Genomic DNA, 12798 nt, shown 5'->3' with positions numbered 1-12798 from the left:
ACGAATTGAATTGTCAGCATACCATCATTAAGTATTTACACTAGGGCAGCACGGTGGTGCAGTGGTTAGCACTGTTGCCTCACTGCGTCAAGGACACAAGTTCAATCCCAGCCCCAGGTCACTGTCCGTGTGGAGTTTGCACATTCTCCCTTTGTCTGCGTAGGCCTCATCCCCACAACCCAAAGATGTGCAGGGTGGGGTGGATTGGCCACGCTAAATGGCCCCTTAATTGGAAAAAACAAATTGGCCACTTTAAATTTTTTTTTTTTAATTATGTATTTACACTTGAGGGCTCAGTGACCATTCCAGTCACAACTTCAAAACATTTATTTACGTAACTAACAAATAATCTCACCTTCATTATTTCAATCTGTAGTAATCCACGGGAGGCAGGAGTTCCATCACCACACCAATATTTATTTACAATAACGATATTACAGGAGCAGCTACAAACAGTGCTGATAGCAGTCCAGTCAATTTAAGACTGGCTCACAAAGCCTACACAGGTGATTATAGGGGCCCCCTCAATGAGCTATCATTGAGGGAGCTCATACTCCAATTGGCCAACCAATAAAGCCAATTGGAGTTAATTACACCCCTCCCCCCCAAGGTCCGAGGAATTCCTGCCAGCTGGCATTCCTCTGAGCTTCTTCCTTTTTCCCTCTATTCCTCAGGTTTTTTCTGAGGGCGGCTATCTGGTAGCAGGACCTGTTGTGGTAGTCCCTCTCACAGGTATCTACCTCCATTGGCGTGCCCTGTAGTTCCTGTGCCCCACTTGCTGCCTTTTCTAGGGACAGTGCGAGCTGTAACGCCTGCCTGCAGTCTAGCTCCGTTTCCACCAACAGGCGTTTCTGTATTGTGAGGTCGTTTATACCACACACTAACCTGTCCCGAAGCATTTCATTTAGCGTCAGGCCGAACTCACATTTTTCCGCCAGCCTTCTCAGGCAGGTCAAGAAATTTGTGACTAACTCCCTGTCTTCCCGCTTTGCTGTGTAGAATCTGTACCTACGCAAAATGAGGGGTGGTTTTGGGTCGTAGTGCTCTTTCACCAATTCCGTTACTTCATGGAAAGTTTTCGTGTCCGGCGCATCGGGATAAGTCAGACTACGTATAATGGCAAAAGCTGAGGGTCCGCACGCCGACAGCAGGATAAGCCATCTCCTTTCGTCCATCAGTATATCATTTGCCCGGAAGAAGTAACACATTCTCTCCACATACTGGGACCAGTCCTCAATAGCCGGGTCGAATGCCTCTAACCTTCCAAAAAACGGCATTTTTAAAATGGCAAGGCTTACCCTCCGAGTGCAGCAGCTGGTCTCCGCAAAATTCTTAGTTTACCTCGTCGCCACTGTAGTAATCCACGGGAGGCAGGTGTTCCGTCTCCAATATATATTTACAATAACGATATTACAGGAGTAGCTACAAACAGTGCTGCTAGCAGTCCAGTGAACTTAAGACTGGCTCACAAAGCCTACACAGATGATTATATGGGCCCCCTCAATGAGCTATCATTGAGGGAGCTCATACTCCAATTGGCCAACCAATAAAGCCAATTGGAGTTCATTACACAATCTAACTCTCTTCCCTCTCAATCAACCAATACCAATTTACCCCATTTTTCTACATGAATAGGAAATACACTTTATATTTTAAAGGATTTCATTTATTTTTATCAGTTGCATGAAATGGTGATGAGTATTTTGGATAACTTTCCTGTACATGTGTTTGAAGTGTATCATTTGAACAAAAGAAAAACGAAATACCTGTGATCTCCCCCAAGAATGACGCAGATCCGGCCATCTGCTTTCACCATGCGTACAGCTTGAGATAGTTTCTCATTTGCTTTTCCCACAGTCCTTGGCATTTTGACATTTCTGAATGCTTCATCTTCTGGTTCATCTTCAAACTTCAAGTTGCCATAGTCTTTTAGATTACAACCTCAAAAAGAAAACATTGAAGGAAAGAATGGGTGGTGGGGAAGGTAAAGACAAACTGAGTAAATTAACTATAAATTTCTGTATCAGTAAATAACCTTTAAGGGCGCTCCATGGAACACCCTGAGGGCAGAGACCTATCTGTGGTAATTTGGTACAGGCCACTTTAACTCCCTCCGACTGTGAGCAGGGTATTGCTAATAGGGAATTGACATTGCTAGTTATATGAGCACTTCACAGCTCTCGAGTGGAATCTCATGGATATATATGCCATGTCTCAGACAAGTGTTGTTGCGCTGAGGCTTAGATACTTTGCCTGAACCCTAGAGGCATCAACGCCACAGAGGCAGCAGCCAACAATCAAAAAACAAAGAGTTTTGCTTCAGCACTGGGGATATACCCACAGCCAGAGGGTGAGCGTGTGTGGATCAGGGAGAGAACCCGAGCCGGGTCCACGTAATGTTTCCGGCAGGGGTCTGGGGTCGATGGGCCCCTGCTGTGGCTGGGGTGCGTGTGCAAGGCCCTGGGGCTCTCCATGGGATGGAGGGGCAGCTGGTGTGAGCTCCAGAGGCCCCTGCATCATCCAGCTCTGCCAGTCCTGGCACCTCCTCATTGTCTGCACCATGGTGTCGACACCCTTAGCAATGCGCTTCTCCCCTGGGGTCTCCATGGGATGGAGGGGAAGCTGGTGTGAGCTCCAGAGGCCCCTGCGTCATCCAGCTCTGCCAGTCCTGGCACCTCCTCATTGTCTACACCATGGTTTCGACACCCTTAGCAATGCGCTTCTCCCCTGGGGTCTCCATGGGATGGAGGGGAAGCTGGTGTGAGCTCCAGAGGCCCCTGCGTCATCCAGCTCTGCCAGTCCTGGCACCTCCTCATTGTCTGCACCATGGTGTCGACACCCTTAGCAATGCGCTTCTCCCCTGGGGTCTCCATGGGATGGAGGGGAAGCTGGTGTGAGCTCCAGAGGCCCCTGCGTCATCCAGTTCTGCCAGTCCTGGCACCTCCTCATTGTCTGCACCATGGTGTCGACACCCTTAGCAATACGCTTCTCAGTGACTGGGGTTTACTCCGTAGCACCTCTAAATTTGCAGATGACACAAAGTTGGATGGGAGGGTGAGCTGTGAGGAGGATGCAGAGATGCTTCAGGGGGATTTGGACAGGCTGAGTGAGTGGGAACATGCATGGCAGATGCAGTATAATGTGGATAAATGTGAGCTTATCCGCTTCGGTAGCACAAATAGATTATTATTTGAATGGATGTAAATTGAGAGGTGGACGCTCAGCAAAACCTTGGTGAACCTGTGCATTAGGTGCTAAAGTAAGCACACAGGAACAGCATGCAATAAAGAAGGCAAATGGTATGTTGACCTTCATAGCAAGAGGATTTAAGTATAGGAATAGAGATGTTTTACTGCAATTGGGTAGGGCATTAGTGAGGCCACATCTGGAGCATTATATGCAGTTTTGGTGTCCTTACCTGAAGAAGGATGTTCTTGCTGTGGAGGGAGTGCAGTAAAGGTTTACCAGGCTGATTCCTGGAATGGCAGGACTGTCATATGATGGGAGACTAAGTTGGTTTTGATTATATTAATTGCAGTTTAGAAGAGTGTGAAGGGATCTCATAGAAACTTACAAAATTTTAACAGGATTAGACAGGGAAGATTCAGAAAGAATGTACCCGATGATAGGGGAGCCCAGAACTAGGGGTCATAGTTTGAGGATTGGGGTAACCCTTTTAGGTCTGAGGTGAGGAGAAATTTCTTCACCAAGAGAATGGTGAATCTGTGGAAGTCATTACCACAGAAAGTAGGTGAGGTCAAAACATAGTGTCATTTCAAAAAGGAGTAGATATAGCTCTTGGTGCTCAAGGGATCCAGGATATGGGGGGAAGGTCGGATCATGGTATTGAATTTGATGAACAGCCATGATCATAATACATAGATACATAGAACATACAGTGCAGAAGGAGGCAATTTGGCCCATTGAGTCTGCACCGACCCACTTAAGCCCTCACTTCCACCCTATCCCCATAACCCAATAGCCCCTCCTCACCTTTTTTGACACTAAGGGCAATTTTGCATGGCCATTCCTGGATAACCTTGCCCAGATGTTCGGCACCTGCCTGGGGCGAAGCTGAGTCCTGAGTCCATCAAACCTCCAACTGCAGACTCCTTTGATGTTTCTGCCTCCAGCTAATGTGCATCAGCAACTGTGTAGTGCTCACCAGATTGTGACTCAGAAGCCTGTTCACTAATATCGCCCACCAAAGTGTGTGTCCCCCCTGTGGATGGTAGGATGACAGCCGTGATTGTATCTCTCCTCCGAGGTCTTTTCTTGGAAGGCGGCCCGGTGGAGATTGTTGACCTTCTTCCTGCATTGGACTGCCATTGCCTCCCAGGTGGCACTGGCGTGATTGTGGCTGATTCTCTAACCCTCTCAAGGGAATAGGCTATCCCATCTCAACTTCACGGCATCCAGCAGCCTGGCCAGGTTGGCATCTCCAAAATGTAAAGAATGTCTCCGTGGTGTCAAGGCTGTGTGCTGTCTGGTGTGTCTTCAGAGGGGGCGATTTATCTGCTGCCCCCCCTTGTTAGCGAGGAGCTGCTGGGCACAATCCAGGTGAATCAGCTAGCGGAACGGCCATTTCTGCCGTGAAGGCCGTGGGGTTCATTCCCAGCCCTAATTGACGTTTGATACTGGTTGCGACTTGCTGGGTCAGCCGTCAGGAAGCTCCCAACAAGTCGCACTCGCTACCGCACTTTGTGCTTCTTAGAGCAAGCCCAATATTTATGCAAATATGCCAGTAACATTCAGCAGCATGGCACTTTCGCTGGAGCCTTTATATTAGATATGCTGAATAACTTGGCCTACAATTCCAGGACTTGCAATTAAAAATGTCAAATGATCAAAGCTCAGACGTAGTTAGCTATATCGCCAGATTTAACCAATAATTTAATTCAATGCCTGTCAACAACCTCAGTTTAAATATATTTTTAAGTTACATTTTCATATCCAGACTTCAACTGCATTAATTCTAATTAAGTTGAAATGAACAGAATCCTAGACCTGAATGGTCCTCACAAACAAATAAAGACTTTATTGCCATTTACACCTCCTTTAGAACCAAGGGCGGGATTCTCCGACCCCCCGCCGCACTGGTCGGCAGCCGCTCACAGCGAACCCCCCCGGCGATTCTCCGGCCCGCGATGGGCCGAAGTCCCGCTGGTTCTTTGCCAGTCCCGCCGGCGTAAATTAGACCAGGTCCCTCACCGACGGGATCTGGCAGCGTGGGCAGGCTCCGGGGTCCTGGGGTGGGCGCGGGACGATCTGGCCCCGGGGGTGCCCCCATGGTGGCCTGGCCCGTGATTGGGGCCCACCGATCCGCGGGTAGGCCTGTGCCGTGGGGGCACTCTGTTCCTATGCGTCGCCGTGTCAGCTTCCGTAATGGCCGATGCGTAGGTGAACCCCCCCCTGCGCATGCGCGGGAATGACACCAGCAGCCGCTGACACTCCCGCGCATGCGCGGACACGCGCCGGCCGGCGGAGTCCCTTCGGCCCCGGCAGGCGTGGCGCAAACCACTCCGGCGCCGGCCTAGCCCCTGAAGGTGCAGAGAATTCCGCGCCTTTGGGGCAGGCCGACGCCGGAGTGGTTCGCGTCACTCCGTCCTGCCGGGACCCCCACCCTGCCGGGTACGGGAAAATCCTGCCCCATATTCCATTCCTTATTCTTTTCGTCCTGCATCATCATCCATTTTGTTATGTAATATTTTCTGTCTTCTACTTTATCAAAGACCTTCCCTTTCCTTCTTTTCTCCCCCTTTCCCTGCTTCTGTATTTGCTTAAAAACTTGACACATCTTTTTTTTAATATACATTTAGAGTACCCAATTCATTTTTTCCAATTAAGGGACAATTTTGCATGGCCAATCCACCTACCCTGGACATCTTTGGGTTGTGGGGGCGAAACCCACACAAACACGGGGAGAATGTGCAAACTCCACACAGACAGTGGTCCAGGGCCGGGATCGAACCTGGGACCTCGTCGCTGTGAGACATCAGTGACAGCCATTGCACCACCATGCTCCCCCGACACATCTTATAACTGTTGCTAGTCTAATGAAAGATCAACAACCCTCCTTTAACTCTCCCGAATCATAGGCAGGATTCTCCATTGGCTGACGCTGAAACCATGAAACGCGATTGGGCAGAGAATTGGCACTGCTAGTCCTGGATGCCCACTCTGGTCTCGACCAGGGTCTTCATGCTCACGACCAGGGAGTGGACCATTTCCGTCTGGGACTGCGCCACATCACCTATGTGGTAATATGCCTGTAGATAATATTACATGCACTCAGCAGTGTGACCACCCACCAGCAGGTGGCGTCAGAGATAAGTCAGGGGCCTCATGGTAGCATGGTGGTTAGCATCAATGCTTCACAGCTCCAGGGTCCCAGGTTCGATTCCCGGCTGGGTCACTGTCTGTGTGGAGTCTGCACGTCCTCCCCGTGTGTGCGTGGGTTTCCTCCGGGTGCTCCGGTTTCCTCCCACAGTCCAAAGATGTGCGGGTTAGGTGGATTGGCCATGCTAAATTGCCCGTAGTGTAAGGTTAATGGGGGGATTGTTGGGTTACGGGTATACGGGTTACGTGGGTTTAAGTAGGGTGATCATTGCTCGGCACAACATCGAGGGCCGAAGGGCCTGTTCTGTGCTGTACTGTACTGTTCTATGTTCTAGGTGACACACGGCCACGGAAGGTTGTATGGCATATGTGAGGACAGTTCCAGGAGCATCTAATGTAACTCTATGATAACTTGGTCTGTATCTAATCGTTACCTGACCACGTGTACATTAATAAATCCTAGTTCTGGTTAAGTCACCAGCAGTTCTGTAGATTCATTGCTAGACAACAACACAGAACACAACATGGTACCAGACTACTGAAGATTTGAGGGTAGTGTTGTCAGAGACAAAGTTAAAATTTGACTGAAGAACCAACCTGGTGAACTGCAACCATGCCGACTCAACGCGTTTAAAGACACTGAACCTTGAGATGGAAGGTTTGAAGGCACCGCATCAGGTTCAAGTATCAGGTAACGTGGACGAAAACTGGTGTCTTCAAACATCAGTTTAAGCTCTATGTTTCGGCCCTTGGACTTCAGGCACAGCCTGACGAAAGGTGAATTGCACTGCTGCTCACGGTGGTAGGTCCACAAGTAATTGAAATATCTAATACTTTTGCTTTTGACAATCAGGAGGACAGCAAGAGATACACTGATGTCATTGGGTACTTTGATCGACATTGCTCCTTCAAAAGGAATGAGAAATTCGAGAGATACATGTTCCATACGCGTACCCAGAAACCTGGTGAATCATTCAACAGTTTTGTCACTGACATGAGGCTGAAGGCCCAATCATGTAATTTCAGAAGCCTGAAATTTTCTATGATCCGTGACCAAATTGTAATTGGTATATCAAATGATAAGCTACGAGAGAGGTTTCTGCGGGAAGAAGATATGGCATTGGAACTAGCAAACATTTGCCAGGCGAGTGAGTTAGCTGCACAGCAAATCAGCACAATTTGGCACCAACAAAGAGGAAGACACCAGCGCCATTAGTGCTGTGATGCACGTCATAAAGAAACATGGTCTCAGTGTGGGCGGCCATTTTAAGCGGCCGCCGGGAGCTGCCATCTTGTGCCAAAAATGTGGCGATCAACATGGCCCATGGCAATGTCGTGTTGGTCATTTTGCAAAACAGTGTTTTTCGGGTTCTACAATGGACCAAATATGATCAGTAAACATGATTGATGATATGCCTCCGGACGAGCAGTTCTTCATCGATCTCATTGCAACCAAGGACCAGAAGAGTCCGATCCAAAAACAAAGATATAATTTCAAAAACGAACGAAACTAGTAAGAACACAACGGGAAGCCATCAAAACCAGATGGAAAACGATGGTGTTCCTAAATAACTCATTACTACGCTGCGACCTTGACATTGGAGCTAGGGCCAACCTCCTCAATCGGTCTGCTTTGCACAAGCTGAACAAGCAGCAGAAAGTCGTTGATGCACTACAGTATGAAAAAGATGCAGACTTTCGGTGAATGTTGTTAGGAATGGGTTAAGAGTCCTTCCAATTATATATTAATTTGATGTTAAGTATCCAATAAAACCACTGATATGTAAAGGGGTCGCAGCTGACACTTGTGCTTGTGGTGGTGTTTTGTGTGGAGTGTAATTAAAGACAATAAAGGTGTTTTGGGGAGAAGCAGGTCTCTTGTCCACTTCACTCAACAGCAGTCAGAGGCAGTGGTAGCAGAGGATAATTGCTGGGTCAAAGTAAAGGGTTGCAAGATACAACTTTTCCAGAGGAAAAAAACATTCTAAATCAACAAAGGAGTGAGTAAGAAGACAACAATATGGCTGAAACCAGAATAAAAATGTCAGGATATGACTATCCACCGTTATTTTCAGAAAGGGGACCGTATGACCAATGGAGAAGTGAAGTTATCATGTGGACTAAGGTAACTGCTTTGGGGAAAAGGAAACAAGGTATGGCATTGGCTCTTTCTTTACCTTACCAAAGTAAAATCAGAAGCAAAGTGTTTTCCGAACTAGAGTTGGAACATTTGGACTTGGAAGAAGGTCTGGAGACTCTATTGAAATTCATGGATAATATTTACCAAAAGGATGACTTATTAAGTGCTTATGAAGCCTGGTAAGAATTTGATAAGATTTTGGAAAACAGAGAATACTTCTATTGAGGAGCATGTAATGGAATTTAGTAGACTATACAAAAATCTGCAAAACCACCGCCTGGAATTTCCACAGTCCGTGTTGGCATTTAAGTTACTGGACTGTGCGAGAGTGACCAATATGGATAGGCTCCTGGTTTTGACAGGAGTTAAGTTTGCAGACAATCATACCATATTTGATCAAATGATCGAGGCCTTAAAACCACTTTTAGGGAAACATTCAATTCCTATGGCTCTTATGACACAAATGGGCCAGTCAGCAATAAAGCAGAATGTGAAAAATATACTATTGACAAGATGGCGAGATCGTATGGGTACAAACAGGCTACAAAAGTATGGAAGGGTATTAGGACCCAGAAATTATGAGGACAGAAACCCATGTAATATCTCTAACAGGAGGAGGGAAATGGAGAATGGTAATATGAAAATAAACCCCAGAAATGCCCGGGGTATGATAAATCGAGGTTTTTGGTGTGACTCTGAATTTCATTATGCTTTCAACTGTCCAACCTGTTATAATAGTGTTTGAAGCTCCAGATGACACAGAATAATCGGAAGAGGAAAGAGATAGTGATCAGAAACAAGGCATTGTCCTATTAATGAGAAGTTTTACTCAGGTAATGAGTGCTGGGTGCAGAGTCGTTCAAGTTTGCTGTATTGGACATTGGCTGCACATCCACTTATAGTTATAATTCCAGTTATAACTGGAATTGACTGGTTATAATGTTACCTGGATCCTTTAAATACTGAAAATCGTAACAAGGTTAAAGAATTTGAAAGTTCCACAAGTTTCAGGTTTGGATGATAATACCCTGAAGTCACTGAAAAGAGTGGTGATCCCTTGCAATATTGCCGGAGTAAATCATTTCATTAGCACAGATGTTGTGTCAAGTGAGATACCTTTGCCTCTGAGCAGACCATTGATGAAGAAAGCAAACATGAAACTGGATATGGAAAAGAATAAGGCCATAGTTTTTGGAAAGACGGTGGACTTACAATTTATACAGTCGGGACACTATTGTAGTCCATTACTGACAAATAATATATCGGGTAAAGACATTAGGGAAGTGTTATTAGCAGCTGGAAATTGGATATTGGCTGATAAAAAGCTCATTGTATTGAAACTGCATAGGCAATTTGCACATCCATCTCCTCGGAGGCTGAAATATTTATTAAAGGATGCAGGGGTAGGGGATGAAGACTATACTAAGCTGATGAACAGGTTAGTGATCACTGTGAGGTTTGTAGGAAGTACAGAAGGACACCATCGCGACCGATAGTAACTCTGCCCTTGGCCAGGGACTCTAACAACATTGTTGCCATGGACCTTAAGATCTGGGATAAAGCAAACAATATATTAATTTTGCATTTTGTAAATTTAGCAATCAGATTTAGTCAATCAACCATTGTACGGAGCAAAGATAGTAATTCTGGATCAGATCACGGAAAAATAGGGACAGGAATGGGCCCTCCGGGAAATTTATAACAAACAATGGGGGGAATTTGCTAATGATGAGTTTAGGGGTATGTGTGAAAACTTGAATATCACAGTCATGAATACGGCTGTGGAAAGCCCATTTAGTAATGGGATGTGTGAAAGAAACCATGCTGTAATAGATTACATGCTCCGGAAATTTTTTGTAGATCGACCAAATTGCAAGTTAAATTCAGCCTTAGTATTGGCGGTATATGCAAAGAATTCATTGCAGATGGTTGGGGGCTATAGTCCCTATCAATTAGTATTTGATAGAAATCCAAAAATTCCGTCCATTTTGAATGACCAGCCTCCAGCTTGGGAAGGGACTGCAATTAGCCCTGCCTTTGCTGAGCATTTAAATTTATTACACAGCAGTATTACACAGCCTTTTTGAAGCATAAGTTTCTGAAAGAATTCGCAGAGCTTTAAAGCATAGTGTTTGGCCATCAAATACTGTTTTTCAGCAAGGAGACATAATATACTATAACAGAGACAATTTTAATGAATGGACAGGCCCAGGGAAGGTCATAGGCATAGATGGCAAAACTGTTTTGCAACATGGCAATCAGACTATTACGGTACATTCATCAAGGAAAATGGGTACAAATTACAAACTTGCAAATTTAGAAAGAGCAGATGAACATGATGAGGAACCAGGGTCATCTGATACACATGTGTTACAGAACTATAAGGACCAGTTAACTGAAATAGACAGGGTACCTGTAGAGGAACACAATACTTGTGATGAATTAGAACAGGCCATTTTTTCGAAAGAACAACTGCCAAACGTTGGTACAAAAAGTATATACTTGCCTGAAGGGTCCAATCAATGGAAGGATACAACTGTTATTAGTAGAGCAGGGAAGGCCACTGTAAAGTATAAACACTGGTTGAATGTACAGAATACAGGGGAAGCTGTCAAGACAATGGATTGGGAACACTAAGTTCAAAAATGGTGGGCACAGAAACGTAGTGCCAGTTCAGATAGTAAGTCAGATAGTGAACATATCCACGGGAAAAGATTGAGAACTATTGAAGGGACATCCCACAGCAGTAGGGAAAGATCGAGCAGTAGCAGTACAGAACGAAAAACCAGGCAAGATAAGGGATGTAGTTTGACAGGGTCTCGGAATATTGGTAAGACTATGAATGCTACTAGGAGTAGAAGCTAAAATGCTCGTGAGATTTTGATGGCCTCCAATAAATTAGATGAGATAGTTATCAAAGATGCCAAACAGCAAGAACTGCACAATTGGAGTGAATTCGGGGTATATACGGAAGTACCAGTTAGGGGACAGATGGATCTGCATGGAAAAGGTTCTTCCGGATGGAACTTATCAGGCAAAGGCCAGGCTTGTGGCAAGGGGATTTGAAGAAAATTTAGAAGATCAGGATTTAAGGATGGACTCACCTATGACAGGAAAGGTTATTTTAAAGATCTTCTCGGCTTTATTAGCCACAAAGGCATGGGAATGCAAATCTATCAATATAAATGCTACTTTTTTGCAGGGTCATCAGCTTCACAGAGACATTTTTCTCCGTTGGCCAAACTAAAAATGCAGGAGTGTGTTTTGAGGTTCATATTTTTAGGTAATCATAGGCAGTTGAAACTAATAGTTTATGGTGATGCATCCTATGCCAATTTACGTGTTGGGGTTTCAAGTGCAGAAGGTTTTATAATTTTTCTTTTGGGGAACAATGGTAAATGTTGCCTCCTTGTGTGGGAAACAAAGACAATAAAGAGTGGTTAAAAGCACTTTGGCCGCTGAGATATTAAGCCTTGCAGAGGCAGTGGACATGACCGTTTATATATCCCAGATATTGACAGACATTTGGGATTAGGGGATTTGGGTAAAATACCCATCGAGTGTCACATTGACAATAATCCCTGTGGGAAAATGTGCATTCCACAAAAAGTGTGAATGAGAAAATATTACGGTTTACATCGGCAGTTTAAAGCAGATGCTGGACAAAGGGGAGATATCAAAAATTAAATGGGTCGACGGTAGCTATAAATTAACTGATTGTTTTACGAAGAGAGGGGCTAGTTCGCAGAAACTTTTGGACATTATTAACGAAGGACTTCTTTTTCTGTAAATTTTTTTTTCCAGAAATGAATTGAAAAAAAGGGGGGAGGGGGGAAATTGTGTGTGTTTTTGAGTTCTTGTATTTTCTGTTTTTCAGGAGAAACTAATATTTTTCCAAATATTTTTTTTTTCAAGGAAAGGGAGTCTGTCAGGAATGTGTTAAGAGTCCTTCCAATTACATATTAATGTGATGATAAGTATCCAATAAAGTCACTGATATATAAAGGGGTTGCAGGCAACACTTCTGCTTGTGGTGGGGTTTGTGTGGAGTGTGATCAAAGACAATAAAGGTGTTTTGAGAAGAAGCAGGACTCTTGTCTCCTTTACTCAACAACAGCCAGAGGCAAACAAATGTGAACTTGAACTTTGCGTTCACGACATGACGTACGAGTTACCATTTTCTATTGTGACATGAAAATTGAGTCCATCGTAGGAGCAAATGCATGTGAATCCCTGAACTTAGTTGAGCAACTGTATGTCCCAGAAGACGGGTGGGCCAGCTGAATACTACAAATCCCTACAAGATATAATAGTGCAGT

At 45.1% G+C, this 12798-nt stretch overlaps 1 protein-coding gene across 1 annotated transcript in view; it reads right to left on the bottom strand.

Annotated features, from left to right (window-relative positions):
- Window positions 1–12798, bottom strand: part of LOC119975111 (arginase-1-like) — a 137209-nt gene that overhangs the window by 105651 nt on the left and 18760 nt on the right. Inside the window, exon 3 of the mRNA XM_038814655.1 lies at window positions 1767–1941. Coding sequence (XP_038670583.1) covers window positions 1767–1941 — 175 coding nt within the window. The remainder of the gene's footprint in view (window positions 1–1766; window positions 1942–12798) is intronic.

This window comes from Scyliorhinus canicula, chromosome 1, assembly GCF_902713615.1.
Source record: "Scyliorhinus canicula chromosome 1, sScyCan1.1, whole genome shotgun sequence".
NCBI lineage: Eukaryota > Metazoa > Chordata > Chondrichthyes > Carcharhiniformes > Scyliorhinidae > Scyliorhinus > Scyliorhinus canicula.
This window is presented reverse-complemented; position numbering and strand designations above follow the sequence as displayed.